This window comes from Agelaius tricolor, unplaced genomic scaffold, assembly GCF_023055355.1.
Source record: "Agelaius tricolor isolate 1412-34295 unplaced genomic scaffold, bAgeTri1.0.p SCAF_3, whole genome shotgun sequence".
Classification (NCBI taxonomy): Eukaryota; Metazoa; Chordata; class Aves; order Passeriformes; family Icteridae; genus Agelaius; species Agelaius tricolor.
In genome coordinates, this window is record NW_027269263.1 from 35,132,484 (window position 1) to 35,153,580 (window position 21,097).

Below are 21,097 nucleotides of genomic sequence, written 5' to 3' on the forward strand. Positions count from 1 at the left end.
TGAATCCTATATTACTACCATCAAATTGAGAGGTGGGACACTCTGGAAACACACTGGAAAAGTGAAGCTATGGGTCTTAAACTTCCTAGAGCTGCTTGTCCTTCTTTTCTTCATTTCTTTTTCCTTCTCATCCTCCTTGGAAACTGAAGACTCTAGCTAATGAAAGCTTTTACAAAATTCCTGGGAAGTGAAGTAAATTGTTTCACTGCAAATAAAAAAAAAGTCTGGAAAAATCAAGTTATTTTGTATTGGAACTCATAACAAGCTTTATTTTTAAATCCTTCTATAGCACTACTTATAGCATTTTTAATTTCTGATAATTAAAAGATAACATACTCATACAATATGCAACTGTAGATTTTTTCCTCAATCTTTTTTACTCAGTGGTAACTTTTATCCCCAAGAATCACGACCCCTCAATCTCCTGTGAATATCAAAACAGTAAATACTTTTACATGAAAGCATTACAAATTTATACCTACCCTCACAATGATCTTTTCAGAGATATTTGCAGACAGTAAGTAGAACTGGTCCTGAGATACAGCATACAGTCCAACCACCAGCATGAAGTATCTAATTTAAAATTGATTTAATCAAGACAATAATTGAAGTAATTCTTTCTCACAGAAAAAATGTCTTAAATACAGCTGTTATTATTGATACAGAAAAAGACAGACAATGTTTTTTTAATGTGTTTCTTACAATATAAAATAAAAAGAATTTCCTTCACTCTTAAGAAATATGTTCTTACAAATCCCACAATTACTACAAATTAGCAAAGAATACAATAATTTAAATTAACAAATTTAAGTAATGAAGCTTCAAAGATGAAAGCCTTTCCTGCCTCAGAAGAAAATGGTCATTATTTGGGATTTTTTGCTTCCTGATTTTGTCAGCCATTATTCTAGCTATGATTTCCTGAAACTATCTCTAACCATGAGGATAAAATTAGGGGTATTTTATCCGCATATTATTCTGTGACTGCAGAGAAAGAGGCTTTTAAGAACATACCAAGTGTTACAGAAGTATTACAGAATTTGAAAAAAACCACAGATTTGATAGCAGAGATTTTTCACAAACATTGGCTCCTTTCTAAAGCAGACCTTCTCTTTTCTAATTCTAACACACAGGCCAACTAGCTATAGCAATACCTCTGATCAGGATTAGGTTTCCCCTTTTTTCTCATATTATTTGCTGTTGTTTCACTGAAATGCAGCCGTCCCAGTGTTACTTTAGTTATCTGGTCCCCTGGCAGATCAACTCTAAACCAGAAAAGAAAACAAGATCAGGGAAGTTAATATTTGGAGATCAGAAGAACAAACATTGATTCTGCCAGTGAGTTAAAAGCTCAAGAATGGCAGAGCTCCAGAGAGATGCTGCATGAGTGTTTCTGAGAGGCACTTCCCCTTAAAAAGCACTGTAAATGTATCTCATGGTCATATAGGGCAGGAACATTCTGCCATTTTTTTTAAGATTCAAAATGCATCTGTCATACAGTTCTAAGCAGTGTAAAAGAGTGTTTCTAGATGAATATAAATATTTTAGATAGCCATACTTAGTACACCTGTAAAGGTGTATTGAAATTGAAAATTTCTCTTAATGAATTGTGACCAGGTATATATTACTACTGTGATTTTATGTGTGCAACCACAATGAAATCTGCATAAAAATCAGAAAACTGGCTTAGAGCTACTGTAAAATTTCAAGAAACAACTTGAAATATTCAAACCAATCATACACATTGAAACAAAATGGAATAATTTTCTCAAAAATCTTACTTAACAGGAGGAAAAGGTTTTTTGCTTCGATCTGATTGAGACTGTTCAATAGCAACTGTTTCATTTGGAGCTTCCACCTATAAAACAAACATAATTTTCAAAAATGACAAGAACATAAAGTTTTTAAACACATAAAAATTGAAATAGACATTAATAGGCAAATTGTGCCTAAAACAGTGAAAATGCACTCATTTCTAATGGAATGACATAGAAATCAATAGAGGAACTGACTGCTGATCAACTGATAATTGACATCTAATCTGAAGGCCCAAGTCTTTCTGCAGATGTAATTTGAAAGAGAAAAAAAAATGAAAGTGCATTAATTTACAAAAGAAAAAATGCTTTCTGAATCCAGACTGTTATTAGCTCATTCCATGTTCAAGCATAAGTGCAGATTCAATGTGAGAACAGAATCTACATAAGGTTGTTAGATGTTCTTGGTCAAAAGAACATCTAACATCTAACAATTACTAAGAAAAGAGCTCACTTCAATTATTTACCTCATTACATGGATAATTAAAAGTAATAATCTCAAAGAGAAGACACACTTGCCTTAATTCCATAAGCTTTCAAGTAATACTTTTCTATTGGTTTCCTCCCCTGCTGAGTTTTGACATATTTTGGATGTCCAGTGATTCTAATATGAACTGTGATTTGGAAATGATTCTTCTTTTGGCACACAAAGGCATCATCTGTTGTTGAAAAATTAAATCCTTTATCTGTGACAATGTGATATCCTAGAGCAGGTCTACAAAAACAAGGAGAAGGAATGGCAACTTTAAGTACTGACATACTTAAGTGATAACTTGAGCTCCTTTTTTTTAAATGTGTTGCAAAAATCCATCTGATTTTTAGTGACAAACCTGGACTAAAAATACAATGTAACAATCACCAGTTCTACAGTATTTTCTTCTTAGACTGTCAAAGGTATAAAAATGAACACACACATAAAATGTCTCCTAATTCTGGTCTGAAAACCAAATGTTTGGAAACTAGAGGTTGAGAGGCTTCCATAATCCTCACTTACAAACCTGATATAAAGGAACTCTGTGCACCTAAGAGCACAAACCAACCTTTTAGTGTATTCAATCATTCATTACAACAGTGCAACAAACCACAGTCTGCAGCTAGTGCTCCAGACAACAATGAGCTAATGAGCCAGCAAGATTCCCCACTTTGTTCACAAATTCCCACAGCAAGTGCTTCTGTAGAAGCTTCTGGGATTCCAATGAGGCTTTACTTAAGCTAAAAGAAAAGCTATCAGTACCAAACCTACAGCCTGACTTTATGTTGCCCATGCTACTCTGGCTAAAGCAACTCTATTTTATTTCTTCAAAGGGCAATTTTTCACCCAAAGAGAAGGAGTATTGTGTGTCTATGATTCACAGTAAAGGAAAGGTATCAAAAGGTCTTTCTTTTAGAGACAGCAAACTCACCATTCCAACGATGTTTCCAGTCCTCTGACTTAAGTGATGGATAATTCTGAAATAACTACATGGCAAGGTTCTCTTGTATAGACATTGGCATTTTTGTTAATGAAAGTTTGATTATGATAATCTCATATGATGCTACTGAGAACCTCTCATTAACACAATTACTGAAGATGGATTTTCATTACTCTTCCATTATTATTTGGAAAAATCAAAATGTACAGACTGCATAGGATATATACAGACCTTATTATTGTTTTATAAATTATGAACAGAAGTCCCCTTTCAAACAACTATCAATTACCTGGGACAGGGAATAAAGAGAAAACTACTTTGGAATTACTTTGCAACTACTTCAAAACTACTAAGTTACGTGTTACTTTATATTTAAAATTATAATGAAGATTCTACCATCTCCTCAAATCATCATTATTAAAGAAGTAAAACTTACTGAGTTTTTCCTACAATGGGTATTTTTTAATTTATTTATATAGGAAATGAGTATATTTCATAGTAGGGAAACGAGTAGTTTTTCATATTTAGGTGTCAGCAAGGTCATTAGCTGATATTCTTTATGCAATTTCAGGCTATTTTCCTACACACAGGCAAACAGCTTGAGAAGCAAAATTACAAACGCCCACATCTCCGCAAGTTGCAGTGTTTGGACCAATGGCTCCCAAAGAGCAATTTCATATTATAACTTTCTGAGTGTGTCATTTATAGTAAATAAAAACAAACATATATTTTATTCCTAGTCCACAAAGAATGATGAGTCATACCAAGCAGTACAGCAAAATTTGGAATAACTTTTATGTTGTAATAGCTATTCCTGTCACACAAGCATCCCTACTAGAAATATGCTTCAAGTTCCTCTTTCTGTTCAGAATTTAAGTCTTCAGACATCTTTGGGACAGAGCACTACCAATATCAGGGGCCAAGAATCTGGCAAGCAGACACAACGAATGGGAGAATTAATGGTAGAGTAATCTTTCCTAATTAATCCACCTCAGCTAACAGCATTTTTGTTGTGAAAATGAAATAATTAAAATGTTCAAGTACTGTATGAATAAAATGGAAAATAATAATTAACCTGAGAAATACCATTCAAATGGGTACAGCAATTTGAAGGCATGGGATCAATTCATCTACACTAAGCAATGAGAAGCATGTGAGTGTTTTGAGGCCAACAGAATACAGGATCCCTACTCAGAAAATCTGTGCAATGTGCTGTACTTACAGTGCATCTTGAAACATGAGCACTGCCATTGACCTCACTTAGAAGTAATACTGACTTCCTCTGCAAATGACACCTCAGTCCCCTCTCACAATAATAATGGCAACAGAGTGTGTATTGGAATATTCTATTGCTAAGCATCATGTAATCTTTCACAAAGAAATGTGTCTGGAACCTTAATTTTAGGTGTATGGGAAGCAACAAGTAACTGGGTAGTGGCAGGAGAGCAATCTCCCACCATCAGCACACAGCCCTCATGCAGTCATTGACTGAAAGTGCAACCAGGAGTGGGAAGCCTTCATTTAGAGTGAATGCTCATATCACAAATTCAGCTGGAGGTTTCTGGGTCCATCCAGCTCCCAAGAAGTGTAACAGTCTGCTCTCTTGTCATGTCAATCACTACCTGAGGAGAAGGGTTGTGTGGGGCATAGTAAGATGTGCAATGCCCCTATCCCCCTGTGCAAACAGGGAACATCAGTGTCCAGCAATGACACTGATATACACCCAGACCCCATGAGACATTTTGGCAGGTTAGGCGAGAGGAGCATTAAAATTTACTGTGCTATGTAAGTCCCATGTAGACAGTGACAAATTTTTTGCACCAATCCTGAAGAACTAACCAGATGCTGTAGAAAAGGGTTAATTTGTTAAAAGGGTTCATATGCTAAATATTAGAATGGAAAAAATCAGGAATGTAAAGTGAATTTGGAATTACCTTTTCCAGATCATGTGCCAAAAAAAAAATTATTTACAGTTTGATTAATACAGCAAAAATCTACATCTTTGACTGAACAGCTGCATGTCACCCACATATCTATAATTATTAAGACTTAAGTTGTATAAGCCCAGAAGTAGTAATGATAATGTCTAATGTTTTCCTTTAATATTTTAGGCCACTACAGGGAAAAGTGCCATATGCTTCATAATTACTTGCCCCAATGCATTTGACAAAATAAACAAAAGTTACCAGGTATCTCAACTCACTTTTCGTTTGCCTCTAAATCACTGAAGGGAAATCAGAAAAACTGGCATTAATTTCAACCAGTGTTTCAAGTTCAATTTATCTGATATACCTGCAAGTTCATATTTCATCATACCTGTTATACTTCCTTCTCTGTTCTTATTTCCAATAAGAACAAGGGATGCCAAATGTATCATTTATTCCTACAAAACTACAACAGATAAAAAGGGGAAAAAAAGGCAGAAGAAACCATTTTTTTTAAGGGCAAACATCAGTGCTTACAGTTTTTCATAATTAGAGTCAAATAAGCTGCTCCACTGAGAAGTTTGATACGGTTGCCATGTAAGAGCTTGACAGTATTTTTCCAAAGCTGCATTCTGTCCATCACTGTCATATTCTTGCACTTCAGCAGCACAGTCCTTTAGAGTTGCTGTGGAGAGATAGTGATAATTCAGTTATTTCTTTTGGGACTAGCAAAAAATCCTGCATAGACATTTTTACAAATATATTTACATAAATGCACATATATTTAAATCACAAATGCATTGCATATATGTTTAAATGTGATTAACCTCTGCAGTTATTCCACAAGATTGTGTTATATTCTCTTGCTCTAGGAAATAAATTTTTCAGCCTTCCTGATTTGCAAAACAAATGTTTGATTGACATGACAAGTAGTACTTTCTATTTTTATTCTCTCCAAAAGGATGAATAGTTTCCTTCAGGGGAGGGGGGAAGCAGGAAGAGAAGGAAAGCTAAGAATTCTACTGTACATATGCAACACTGCAAGAAGCAATTAAGCAAAATAATTGCATTTGTTTCTCACTTCCTCTACCACAAGTTTGAATTGAAGAATATACTACAGGAGGCACAGTTTTCCAATAGCAAGCACATTCACCACTACATCTGGTCAATCTCCTTACTGCTTTCTGCCTATACATCAGAGAATTCTTTGACAGACAGGGTGAACCCCTATTCTCTGAGATATTATACATTTTAGGAAGACAGAGGAGAATGTGATAAGAGAGACAGATAAATAGAGTGCAGTAAGGAGAGGAGAAAATCTGTCATTGAGCATATAACTAAGATCCATCCACAGCCAGCAACAGCATAGTAAAACAGTCTTCAGAATGACTTCAGGACCAAGCTTCATTTGCAAGTCCCTGCTTCTGACATACAGCAAAGAGAGATAGATAGATAGATAGATAGATAGATAGATAGATAGATAGATAGATAGATAGACAGATAGAAAAACACTACAGTAAAGAAATTCACACCCCACTTCTAAATTATCCCCATGCCATTTCCACCCATATCTCTGTTCTTTTTCCAATGCATGTGTCAGTGAGATTTTATTAAGAACAACACCCAAAGAAAGCTTGTTTCAAAGCTATATATTTCAGTATTAAAATCAGCAAGAGCAATTTCAGATATAGAAGTGTCTGCTTGTCTTCTATTTTCAGCAGTGGTTGACTTAGAGGACTAGTCACAATCAAGAAACACTGATTAAACAAAATCAAAAATCTTTAAACAAAAATACCAAAGAAAAGTAACTTACTAAATCCAGTTGATACTTATTAAACATGTTCTAAAAGATTGATTTAATCCTGACAAATAACTTACTCTGAAGAAATAACAAGGGACTCAGATTTTTCACTAACAGACATGGGTAAAATTCCTCAGGTAAACTGGTCATTACAAACTGTTCATTCAGAGAGAGCCTCACACTTCACAGAAGCTGATTCATTTCTGTACATACCTAATATGGTTTTTTGTATCAATCAGTATGAGCTTATTTTTTTATCTTGATAAAACAATGAACCAAAGCAATATGGGCAAGGTGGGAAAGAGCATGCTGCTTTTATCAAGCTTGCTTATGCACACACTTTGTAGAAAACAAAACATGGAGTGAAGGAGATAATGGGAAATGGCAATTTCTTTGCTCATCCACCCCACTAATTGCCTGTTCAGCTGACCCAAAATTGTTTATTTGCCCAGTCAAGTTAGTTCCAAGCAAAGTAAGCCAAATATATTACCATCTCTGTAGTGAAGGTCTGCATATGGAAACAGGCAGAATGTTCTATCAAGAAAAGCCTCAGGAAACATGAACCTCTAATGCTCTTTTCTCTTGGCCAAATAGAAATAAATCCTGGCTCTCCAAAAAGGTAAATTCCTCCAAACTGCGTAGTGGAGTACAGACCAATAATACCATTACATTTTCTGAGCCAGCAGGAGCTGGGCTCCTCAAGTATTCACTTGTCTATGGCATAAAACACTAAATTTCCTCTTCACACACTTGCTCACCTTGTCTGGAATCCTGAGACTGCACTGGAGAATCAATCCCATCTCCTAGTAATTGGGAGAGCTTCCTTTTTTTGCTTGATGCTGCAGAAATACTTTTGTGAAAACACATGTTGCATTACTCCTTTATCAGTTTAAACATAGATTTTACAGAATCATAACAAAAGAACACCCAGGTACCTCTTATCTCATTATAACTGGACTGTCATGCAAATTCTGATTTGCTCCGGGAGGAGACTTTTGGTGGGTTTTTAAAACTGAATTATCCAATTTTTTCCTTCCAAAATGTCTTCTTTTTTTTATTTCACACGAATAAAGAAGTTGATTCCATTAAAAAATTTATACAGTGCATCGGTGGCAGGGTTTTAGTTTCCTGACATTTGCATTAAAATTACAGCTTTTATCTTGAATAATTTTCCTTTTTACTAGTTAATGTTAAAATACCAGAACATTTAAAATAATTGAGCATGCAGAACACATTGGTGGGTTAATATGGCACATAGTATACAATACTGCTTCACTTGCTTACATAGATATGAAAACTCCTTTCTCTTATGTTATTTACCAGAACACTTACAAGATCCTCATGCACAAATCTCTACAACAAGTATTGAAAAATACCTCAATATTTTTATAATCCAGTCATGAAAAAACTGTTGATTTCTCATTAGCCTTCTACTGTTTTAAAAATTGAAATTTTTACTACTTCCAATTTCTACTACTTCCAATCTAAACCTCAATCAAGGTATTTTAAAGAACCCTCAACCACAAGTGTCTCAAAAATGTCTAAACACTGCCATCCTGTGGAAAATCCTACACCCACAGGGACTTAAAACCAGTCTTAAACCAGTTATACTGGTTTTTGCATGTCTCACCCCTTGCATAAAAGCTCTATCATTTACCCAGAAATCTGAGATGCATTAGGCTGGAAGTATGAATAATTAAAACCCGAACAGCTGGAGGATGTGGAATGATTCCATGGAGGCACAGCATTTTCTGTCTTCAGGCAGCAGCCTTGGGAGATGGTGCAAGGATACCCCGTGGCACTGGGGTCAGGGTAGGTCCCCATGAACCTGCAGGGAAGCTTGCTGGGTGCCCTGACAGATTGGCATGGGAGAGGAGGCTGCAGCCCACTGGGCCACACAGCATCACACCATGGGGCTGAGAGAAATAAACAGAGAAGAACATAAGAACAAGGAAGAGGAGCTGGAGATCTTCCTACAGGCTTGGGAGAGGCCAAATTATTGTCACCTACTTTGTAGCTGTGGTGGGGAACACGGTTCTGAGCCAGAGTCCGGTGGGGAGTCTGGCAACTGGCTTTGCCTGAGGATCAAAAAGAAATTTTAATTTCTTCTGGAACAAGACACAGAAGACAACAACAACAAATGCTGAAAGCAAGTGGAGGGGGACCACCAGGCTACTGACAAGGGTCTTCAGGAAGCATTGCTCACCATGTGTGCTGCCCCTTCTTACAGGAGCAATGTCACCTACACTTCATCAGACCATCTCCTGTGGCTCTCTGCCGTGAAGGAAGACCCAATCCCCATCCCTTCTCACCCAAATCCCCCCTTCACAACCTGCTCATTTCAATCCTCCTTCCCATGAGTGGTTCTTCGGTTACCTCCAGGCACGTCAGTGGCTCTCAACATATGGCCCTCACAAGGAATTTAAGCCCCATTCTCTCTAAACTAATGGTTAAAAATCTGTGGCATCTTCATCTCTCTTAAGGAAGAGAAAATCCTATGCCATCTTGCTGCCATTCAGAGGAGCTACAGAGGCTTCCTCTGTTACAATTAGGAATAGATGGAGGTTCAAGAAATGGATTCTCAATCCTTTCCTATGAATTGTCAGCTCAAACACTGCTCTGAAGCCTGATCTGAAACACAAGTCTTAAGGTGCTTGTTAGGTTAAAAATGCAGCAGCAGAGGAAGGATAACAGAAATCTAATGAGAAACAGCTCCTGTACCAAAGCTGAGTGCTCTCTCAGAAGCTGAATAAAATAAAATTCCTCGAAGAGACACCCTCATATGTATAAAAGGCATGTTCACACACACAGAGCAAATATTTTCAAGCATCAATGGAAAATTTTCACTCTATTGTTGCTACTGCAGGTTTTATATTTCTGAGTTTGGATAGCATTAAAGAGAGCCGCTTCATTTTTGGCTACTGCCTATTACTTTTGACATCTGCTTGAGTATTTCTTAATGGCATTGCTACTGGTCTTCTAACATGTTATGTCCACAACCCTGCATTTTGGGTTAGCATCAACCACATGGCTCCTCTTTAAAAATCAATTCTAAAATTCCACATTAGAATATTCTTTAATTTCCTTCAAAATAGATTCTCTGATGCTTTTAAATATCATGACTACAACACTCTAAACCTTGTTTTCAACTTTGAATAGTTAGTAAATATTTCTTTTTTCTTTTCCCTGTGGGATATTAGATCCATATATACTGAATTCCAGTTGTGTTTTGTAAAAGTTTAAAAGATACATACATAAAGGTCTAAAACTTCCCTTCTGCACATTCAGTTCATATTCTGGCTTCAAATGTTGCCTTGGTACTTGATTTCTGCTTTAAGGTAGATTATTTCAGTAAAATAGAGAGACAGATGTTTCTAGGAGAAAGTATTTATGAAGTTCAGAGGTAGTAGGGATATATCTCCAAGTTAGAATTTTACTGAAACTGATACTGTGCTTTTTGAAGGAAAAGAAAATAATCTGTAGTTTAAATTACTCTACATTACAAACATAGTATATCAATGAAATGCCCGCTCAGCAAAGGACATCGCAACCCTTTTTCTCCTTTCACTGATAATGTGGAAGGTATTACTGTGGCAAAAGATGAGGAAATCACATGGTGCTTCACACGTAATGTAAGAGAAGAATAAATGTACTGCTGATGGCCTTTCTGATGCAAGATGATCTTTAATGGAAATTTCAAGGTACACCCAAGACCTTGGTGGTAACAGCACCCTTTTCATTGCACATGACATTATGGAGTTTTGCATTTTCTATGTATATATGGAGGCTTTTAATATTTTTCTCCTTTGAAGTATTTTGACATGTTTCTGTATGCTATTCTATTCTGTTTATGCACAAATTTTCTGCACTACAGACAAATGCTTAATAATTTGACCTGCACAGATCTAATGATTCAGTAAATGTTCTTAATCCCATAAATAACAAAATAGAACTCTAGTGTAAGTGTAAAATCTTGTACAACCTCGAAAACATAATAGCTTTACAGATGGTTTTCTTGCATGTAAGTACTTTGTAGCACTGTAACTATAATATCAACTTACTTAATCTACATAATAGCATATATATATACATTTACATTTTGGATATACTTTATGTATAAAAACAAAATAATAACATTTTTAAGTTGTCATACAGGAATTCAATAATCTTGTTAACCTACAACACATTTAGTCACTCTAAAAATAAAAGTTCTGGATATTTACATACAATCTTCTCTTCATCTTTACTTTTTTACTGTGGGCAAAGAGAATCAATTCATTATTCATTATTTAGAGCAGGTAGGAGCCTATTTGGCTCACTTTAAGTAAACGTGCTGCTAAATCTGTCTAGAATGAAAACTTCAATGTTTAATTATTTTTAAAACATCCCTTCTTGCTCTGCTTCTTGGCAAGTGCGAGTGTCACCCTATTAACAGTATTTTGCCTTGAACAACAATCATCTGACAGTTGTCTAGATGAAAGATTTGGTTTTAAGTCTTTGATAGATCTATACTACATAATTTTCCACCCCTGACCATAAGCCTTCGCACTATGTATCCTTTGATAGTTTTAAAGTTAGTCTCAAAAGAGACTGATGGACACTTTCTGTTCTAACTAAGTATTAGAGTGAAAACTAGCTCTGCTTCCTTCAAACTGGGGGACTCCTGTTATTCTCTCAATTTATTATACAGTAGTCTCACTTTTATCACTTATTCTGTACATAAACAGTAAATTAGCACTTACAGGAACGTTAAAGTAACAGCTCTGCATTTAATGTCACAATTAGCTCGACAGTTGTGAATCAACTCAGACACTATTATCACTCATTCCATTGAACAAGAAGACTACCATATTTCCATTACTGGCTGTAGTTCATTTTTTCTAAGTCCTCCTATGCAGCTTCAAGAAACAATGCCAAGAGAGGCACAATCCCCTTGAAACTCAGATTGCATCATGGCATAGATAAATTGTTTTTATCTACTAATAAAACAATTCAAGAGCTGTGGCTAAGGAGAGGAAGTACATTTTTCTATAATACTTACAAAGTTCCAAACTCTATGTCACTACTAATGAATTCTTCCAACAGGCTTGTATCCACCATTGGATTTTCCAAGGCTCCATGGACATCTTGCCCTAAGGTTAAAAGTAAAAAAGAGAGAAATTCAGAGGGCATTGTCAGTGTTTTAGAATAAGTGATGCTACCAATGGTCCTACACAAAGGAAAACCAAATCTGTCCTGCCTCATGTGTAGCAAAAGTGCTATTCTTCTGGTTTAGTCACTCTGGGAAAAAGGATGGTGAGAAATGCAGAGTAATTAACAATGTGCAGGGGCACTGCAGATTACAGTGTAGCACCAGGCAAACACCACTGAATGCATGGCATTAAGGCTTCAGGGAATTACTACAGCAGGAGGATGAAGGACCCCAGTCTGCAACTGAGAAAAAGGGTTTTGAAGATAGTTTCCAACTTCTTTACATTGAGGTCTTAACAGTTTTTTGGATTGAAGCTCAGATATTGTCTTACACAGATCCACTTGGTGCATTAGTACTCACAAGTACTGCAATGAATTTCTGATCTAAAACTCCATTTAAAAATCCACCATCTGAGTTTAAATAAAGCCTGAATAAAGCTTTTAAAATGTTTGATTGGTAGCTTCCTTTAATTGTAAAAAAAACAGCCCATTAACATGTTAAATGTATTAGCGAATAGAAAAGTTCAGTACTTTGTCCTGTGTTGCTTAGTAACTGAAGGCTATAAACAGATTTTATGATTATAAAGTTTCCGGAATTCATGACAACTTTTGTAGAAAGTCAACGGGCACTCATTAAAAAACCCAGCCAAGCAGCCCTACTCTGCAGGCTCCCCGCCTCTGCAGCAAGCCTTCCATAAATACAGGTGTGGCCAGTCAGAATGCAAACAAGATAAGGGCCTTGACATTCCTGCTTGAGCTGCAAGTGCTTCTGTCCCACTTCCCACACGACAAAATGGACCAGCCCACAGAGCCAGAGATGTGAGGGTCAGCCTAGGGTCTGACACCAACCATGTCCCCCCAGCTCGGCAGCAGCATGTGAAAACACAAAAGGTTAATCTCTGCCTCTGAGCCAAGGAGTAGTAACTGCCTTTGGTGCATTTGCTGTCTTCTCACTGTACTACCTTGCATAGGACACTTACCCTAATATATCTTCAGTTCCTTCTCTGATGTCTTTGTCTGATACTGTTCCTTCTTGATCCAGTGTTTAGAAAGGACATTCATGCAAGCAGAATCTAAAATCCACCACCTTGTACAGGATTCCCTCAATACATAAATCCACTTTGCTAATAAATATTTCCCAAATTGCTTTGTGGTCGTAGATTCATCTAGTTATTGTTTACTTGTTGGTGCTGTAGCCTTAATTTTGACTGCCTTTCACTGGGGGATAGCAACTTGGAGGTGTGCTACTGATAGATCCTTGCATCTCAATTTATTGATGATGTATACAAAACTGTCCCATGCACACCAGAGAACAGATTCAATAGGTGCAGCCCACTAGCTTATCTCAGCAAACCTGGAACACACAAAGTCTGGAAGGAGCAGCAGATCGCTTTGCAAAACCAGCTAGAGAGTGCAAAAGAGACTGGGTTTCCTTAGCAGCCTTCCTCAAACCTGTTGGATTCTCATCCTTTCATTCTTCAGGTCTGAATGTAGGGTCCCCCTACCTTGAATTATAAACCTTTCTCCTTTTACTAACAGAGTCCACAGTAAAATTATTCTCTTCTCTTCTCCTTTTACCCCACCTGTTTTTCCTGTTCAAACCACCAAACTCTCATGAAGAACGATAAACTTTGATTACTAACTTGAGGCCAGAAGTCAAATACAAAATGTTTTTCCTGTACCATACAACCAAGAATCCTTTATTTTGACCAAGATCAGAGACAGGCTCTTTTGAATCAAAGAATACAGCTCTAAATCAAATATGGACAAGGCCTTTCAAGTGGACATCCCAGAGTTCAGAGATTAGCTCTGTTGCTAAGTGATGATAACAGAAATATCTATAATTTCTGCTTAATCTCTCCACTTTGCATGAACAGCTAAATGGCAAGGAGGAGAATGAAAGAATAAGCAGTGCTGGGAGAGGAAGGAAGTACACCAGGAAGACAGGCCACCACTAATGAATGTTTGTGATGCAGGTACATGGAAGAGTGGGCACATTCTGCTGCCCTGTAGAACTCTGTTAATGTACTTTCCAGGTCAGTGGCATCACATGCTAGCATCTGTTTCAGCAGAGAAGGACCTCTTGGATCATATGCAAATTTATTTTAAATGGTGGCATCCATTTCACAGGCATTTGATCACAGTAAGTACTTAACAGATATGGGCACCAAGCAAGACAGTCACTCACCTGGATGTTACATGCTTGTGAGAGCAGGGAACTAACTGTGTGTATATGGCAGGACAAGCCCTGCAGTGAGGCCTCTGTGAAGCACAGAACCATGTGCCTGGCTAAGAGCTGCTGGAGGGTATGTGGAGTCAGCAGCCTCAATCATCAGCTTGGCTCTGCTTGCAGTTTAGTTTATGCTGCAATATGCCCAGAAGTCTCTGGAAGAGTCTGCACTGAGTGACACATTCAACTTTGGTGTCACTGTGCAGAGGACTACCAGCTACGCAACAGATGAAGATGAAAGGACAAGGCAGTGCCATGGCAGGGAGTTCACACACAGATGTTTGCAGAACACACACTGCAGTCACAGCACGCATATGATTATATATTTTTCTCATTTCTTCTTAAGCTTGATACTTCTGTTGTTTTGTCCCCAAGTCTAAAACCTGTCAGTAGTACCACTGTCTTCTGTTTCCTGTCCATTCTCACCTAGCCTGTCCCTAATACCCAGCCACAGGCTCCCAAGGAGAAGTATGAATTCCAGCCTATTAATTTGACAGTTACTCTTTGGCAGACATCTTCTTTCCTCCAGACATGAGGCTCTCATCACCTGGCTCCTCAGCTTGACTCTAGGGTCCTGTGACCAAGTCTCAATCCCTGAAAAACCTACCTTGATCAATTCTCTGAACACTTTCATGTAGCCTTATGTATAGCTGCATTTAAATCAGCTGCCTCCTTTTCACTGGTATCTAAATGGAAAGTGAAGGATGGGGGACAGAGAAATAGTATTGACTAAAAATCAATACTAAACTAATAATTGCCTGACATTAGAAGAGGATGCCAGGAAGCTCCTAGCCAAGTCCAGCTATCCATAGTAAGATCAGTGTTAAAATATCACCTATTTTACACATGAAACAATCCTTATATACCAGCTCAAGGGGTAAAAACAGCACAGAGAACATGGTCAGTGTTCAGTAATGCTTGTTGAACAGACAAATTGAAGTTTGCTACAAAGCCTTGCAACTTGAGGGATGTGTTTCTGCTTGAGAAGTAATAACTGATTTCCACCTTAAGACACCTTACCATGAAAATAAGTATTTTTTTACAAAAAGAGGTTTCAGCACTTTATGAGCTCCACTGTACAGGCTTAATGGCTGAGCTGAACCTCATTGACTTACACTAACATAAGTATTACTTATGGGGCTTATAGGCCCTTCTTTCATGGTAATGGACTCCAAGACTGGTTGCCATTTAAATTGTGTACTAAAGTCCAGCTCAATATGACTGGAACAGACCTGCTGTCATTGACACAAGCTGCAGAGCTACAGGGTTATAAGTATAAACCAGCTGCAGCCAGCCAGGAGGTATCACAGCCTAGGTTATTCAACTTCAGAAAGACCTGTTACTCCAAATTGTAAGGAGCAAGTTTGTATTAAGACACACTTTTTTCCCCAAAGTAACATTTTCTATAGAAACAAATCTTATAACAATATTTTATATTTTTCATTTCATCTTTTATTCTTTCAAACTCTCATCCTTAAAATGATATGTGGCACCCCTGAGGTTTCAGTGTTTTGTATTTTAAGGGCATGTTTCTTCAGTGGCTTCATTATTTACCACAAACTCTAATCTATGTTCCATGTTACCCATGCAGAAGTATGAGTACACAGAGAGCAGATGATTCCACTAAGGAAGAGATTTCTTTGGATCACAGACAAAACACATGCATTTCAGACACCTCAGAGTACCTTACAACAGAAAAGACCAAGTTCAACAGTAACTAGGCTGACCTTCTACCAGATCTCTCTCATTGATAACATCAGCAAGAACAGATTGTTCTGCCACACACAGGTGGAAGAGCTAATCAGGAGCTCTGACCTTCCCTTGACAAATAGGAACTTAGGGACTCTAAAATGCAGAATGTTTTAATTATAAATATTCATTTCAACAAGAATAATAGGAAAAAAACTTGCATCAAAGATGAGATCTCTAATGTGCAAGTGAAATGAAACAGAAAAAAAAATCAAAACTTCCCAGCAACACTAGACCAAAGCCATTTACTTGAATGAGAAAAAGCCATGGTCAAATCCCAGAGTCATATCTAATCTAAAAGTTCTGTCAACTATTCAAAGAAGTGATTGCCAGGAAAACAAACATTATCTCACTTTCCTTGAGAAAAAATCCTGTTTCAGACTGTCCCCTCACAATACTGCAGATGCAATTTTGTCTTACTAGTGAGTCTAAACAAATATGGACTGTAAGGAGCTAAAGCACAGGGCGGAGGGGACTCTTTTCATTCATGAATTTCAAATAATTTTACCAAGCAGATCTATAGATTCATTAACTGCCAGCTGATGCGTTTGTACGCCCAAACTGAACCACTGAGGAACCACTCAGTAGCACCATTCTCCACTTGATATCACAAGATCCAATTTTTCTTAGCCTTGAAAAACCATGTTCTAACACTGCTATGACTAATCACAGAGACCACCAAATCAACACTAGCAATTTATGACTCTTGCTTCATGAGGTTTTGCCTCATTGAGGTGTTACAAAGCCAGCCCACAAGCTCTAGTGCTAAGCTGCAGAGATGCCACTACTTAAAACTGCCTTTGTGCTCAGTAAACACAACGTCTGCTTAAAAAGAGGGCTAACCACCTCTCTACTTCAGCTTGCTCCCTTTTCAGACTTACCCATGGTTTACAAAAGCAAGAGAGCCTACTCCATGCTGAATGAATGATTGGCTCTTGCAGCCTTGACACATATCCATGTCCAGATAATGAAATTCAGCCATCTAACAGCATCACTGTGTGCTGTGTGGCCTTAGCAGACCTCTGTCACATTCTAAAGGAACACAGCACAACCACATATTATGGAAGGGACGTGACATGTCAAGATGTTTTGTTTTTCCTGTAATTAAAAGGAATCAACAGGGCTTCTCACCCTGGCACACACTACCAAAAGACCTTCTAAAAAAGAGTTGAAGTAATAATTATATAATTTAAAATAGTAATTCTCATTAAAGAGCTTATACAGCTAAAATCCCTGCCACACCTTCTACATCAAAGTATCATTGTCACAAGAATCAGAAAACAGAATCTAACCTATACTTCCCTAGAAAGTCATGTTTTCCAAGAGAATTCCTTAAAAATGTGCTTTTTTGTAATATAATTTGTGTTGAACACTATTGTGATATTTAACTGGTATGCAATGAAACAGTTGGGAAAAAAAAAAGCATGATAAAAACAAGTATTATGCTGCTGAAAGCAAAGCCAAAAAAGTTTGTTAGCCTTTCAACTCCATGACGTAAACTGAACTTAAGGAACATGGTATGAATTTCCTACCACCTATAAACAACACATTTGCTTGCTAGCAGCTCTAGATTGTAACTGATCAATTTAAATTTCTTGGCTTAAATATATTTCTTTGATCAAATTTTTAATGTCTTAGCTTGAAATTAAAATTTAGGTTACAGTTGCCATCTCTCACCCAGACCAACAGAGGGGCCAGGGAAAAGAATAACACAGAAAGCAAATCACAAGAGTGATTTTCCCAACTAGTTAACTTGGTAGTTTCCCAAGGTACTTTGAGATCAGTGAATACCTGCATTTGAAAACAAATACAACAAAAGCAGCTTAGAATAGAACAGTTTACATATTCAAAACAACAAGCAAAAAGCAAACTGGAGGGAGAGAAAAAATAGTAAAAAAAAACAAAAGTAAAAAGCCTTTGAACACATTATCAGAGAGTCTAAAAATGCAGTTTTATTACAGAATCTATTAGGCAGTGAATTGTGTAGTATGAAAAAAATGATGAAACTAATTGGACCAGCTTGAATAGAAAATGTCTTGGAGAAAAAGGCAGGACAGATGATCCCAGCCAAAAGACAAAAATATCCAAGTTTAACTCCTCAGAAGGGTCCTGAGGGTATTGACACAATCAACATTTTACCAGTTACAATCGGGCCATTTCAGTTAGTGGAAAGAAAACCCTCTTTACCTAACATGCTAAAACTGAGAAGGAAGTGAGATCTCTAACCACATGAAAATCACTAAGATTTCAGAAGTGTTACACTGCAATGAGCCATACTGCAGATTTTGCTGGGTGTGCCTTCCCTTTGGTATTCTGGCCACAGCACAAAGAAAAAGGCACTGCGGCACATCTGTACTATTTGTAATCATTCTGGTACTGTCTTCCACAATAACTTAGTGTAAACACAGCTTTGGGTTTCAGAGTATTTTTTCTTCCTCCTTTCTTCCTCAGTTACCCCCAACAATTACTGGTTTTGCTGACACTAAAAATTGTTAAGGCTTCTCTTGAAACTCATCTTACCTTCAAAGAACTGCTGCAAGGCCTCATTTTCTCCCACCACATCCATGAAAAGGCAGTAGAAGTGTTTTGCTTTCCTACTACTTGAAGAGCTCCCACTGGGACAAATGCAGTCTCCTCCAGATGATTATGAACATGCCAAGGAATACATCATCATTTTGTCAGGGATTTCAATGACTTTGTCTCAACTGATTTCATTCCTCTGTAACTAGATTCAGGGTTATACTTAGGCTTTATGTAAAGGACTTAAACTACAAAAAAGGAGAATCTAACAAGGCTTTTGAGGCAAGATGATATGGGTTCTAGCCTGTCAGTAAGTCTAATGTTCTTGTCTTAAGGACCTTTGGTCCCAGTACTAATTACACATGCGCAAAAAATGCAGCAATAAAAATTACTTATCTTGTCTTTGTACTTTCACATAGGTCATGTAATTAGTATTACCAATAGAAGCAACAGTAATCTAAAATGCAAGAGCAAAGCCATCACTGGTAGGGAAGTAGAACTTCTATCCTGTTACTATTATTGAAAAAACTAAATCACACATTAGCCTGTTTGTCTAAGGTAACACTGGAAAACATGGGAAAGCAGAACATGGAACAAAGCTCTTTTAAGGCTATCAGCAAACTCTACTACACTTTCTCTTAGTTCATCTTTAAACACTGAAAACTGCCCATTCTGTCACCACTAAGCAAACAGGAGAGAAATACTCAAGTGTTTTGAGCAGACATCAAAAAAAGGCATTTGGTTATGAACAGAAGTTCCAATGAAGTCTGACATTATGACATTTTTGGAAGTAATTATATTCAACAGACAAATAGTTGTCCAATTTTTACAAGCCCCTGGCACTCACAGCGACACAGGTTTCTCATGATAAACAGCTCATATGAAAAATATAGAAAATGATTTTGGATTAGGACATGAAGACAGAAGTCAGTCAGCATTTATGAGATGTTGATGTAATTGAGTCAGTCATTACTACTGAGATGCACTACATGGGGTACACCTTTGTACAAGAAAAGTACACCTCAGCATAGTACATTTTAGATACTACCATGTATAAGAAGGCCTTCTCTCTGCTTAAATGAGCAACAGGAGATTTTGTTTTATAGTAAGTCCAAATGGTAGCTACTGGCTACCATTTGCCTACTGTTAGCTAATGAAGGAAACCATTCTATCTCATTATCTAAACTAAGGATTAACAAGCATTTAGGAACCATTTATGAGCCTAACATAAAAAATTAATACCAACAAACACAGCTTGTTTTCTAAGACTGAGTAAAGCCAGACTTCCTTAGCATTATTGAATGGATAAACAATTCTTTAACAACTGCTGGTAGAATGATTCCAGGTTTCTACAACAGCAAGTAGTAGCCAGTGATGAGAGCATTCCCTCAGTACTAAAATTGCCCAGGTTGGACCTACATACTCCATTACTAATAATATCTAGGTTCAGTTGTTTGTTTTTATCTTAGCATTGAAATGTCCGGTCAAAGCCAACACTTGCAAAGTGTTTTCATGTATATACAAGCAACACAAGCATGGTATTAAATTTCACTGCCCATTCTATTGACTCTTATGAAAACAGAGAACATTGCAGCAAGACAATGACAAATTGTGTTGGTTTTGTTCAATGCCAAAGAGATCCACTGAGATGCTTCTTGTTAGAAAAAAAAAACTGTATAAGCTCACCTTCTAGTCAGTTTACCTGTCAAAGTTTTAATCTTGTGTGCAACTGATAAATAGTTGCCAGGACTGAAATGTTTTTCCAAAAAGGCAAGTCCAGTTCATACCACAACCATGTTCCTTATAACATCATAACTGTCTGCTTTCAGCTGAGACAATGCCCAGGAAAAAAATGACCACTTCAAATTCAAGTGCCAAAGAAACACTTCCAACAGAAAAAGCATCTCTTAAGAGGCCAGGATCCTTTTTGGGTGTTCTCTGACACCATTTTTTTCACACACACAAATTGTAACATTATATGGAAATTACCATCAGCATGTTAAAGAAATCACATAATGGAAATTTCTGAGTTTCAAGAACAACTATGGGGGAAATTATGTATAAGACATTGAAAACTGGAAATCCCAGAAGACTGGGGGGAAAAAACCTAACTTAAGGGAATGAAAAAATTTTAGTGAAAGAAAATTAGAGAGAAATAGAAAGTTTTTAGCAGTCATATATGGGTCAAAATAGATTTCTAACCAAAAAGCAAACAAGATTATTTTATTGTTCCTTCATATTTGAGAAGCACCCTTCCCTAAAGAGAAGATACTCAGGTTTATTGTGCTGTGACTCTTCACTATATGTGTTTCTCTTCCTACATACATATTTTTAAAAATTGCAAGTATAGGAAAGCAGCACTTCAAACAATTCCAAGTTCTCACAGCTGTCCGTTAACTGTAATGGCATACATGCATAGAGAGCTACATAACTGTACCTAAACACTACAATGAAGAAAA

At 37.1% G+C, this 21,097-nt stretch overlaps 1 protein-coding gene across 2 annotated transcripts in view; it reads right to left on the reverse strand.

The window, feature by feature from the left end:
• Positions 1-21,054, reverse strand: part of MYRFL (myelin regulatory factor like) — a 44,873-nt gene extending 23,819 nt beyond the window's left edge. The window contains exons 1-10 of one of the 2 annotated variants that reach the window (XM_071423438.1): positions 18,639-21,054; positions 11,991-12,081; positions 8,960-9,027; positions 8,607-8,865; positions 7,708-7,799; positions 5,686-5,833; positions 2,331-2,526; positions 1,779-1,855; positions 1,152-1,262; positions 483-573 (exon numbers count right to left, since the gene is read on the reverse strand). In XM_071423438.1, the coding sequence (XP_071279539.1) occupies positions 483-573; positions 1,152-1,262; positions 1,779-1,855; positions 2,331-2,526; positions 5,686-5,833; positions 7,708-7,799; positions 8,607-8,865; positions 8,960-9,027; positions 11,991-12,081; positions 18,639-18,684 (1,179 nt within the window). In that variant the 5' untranslated portion in view covers positions 18,685-21,054. Of the gene's footprint in view, positions 1-482; positions 574-1,151; positions 1,263-1,778; positions 1,856-2,330; positions 2,527-5,685; positions 5,834-7,707; positions 7,800-8,606; positions 8,866-8,959; positions 9,028-11,990; positions 13,908-18,638 lie in introns of those variants that run through there. The other variant, XM_071423436.1, reaches the window with a different exon arrangement.
• Positions 21,055-21,097: the final 43 nt, after the last annotated feature.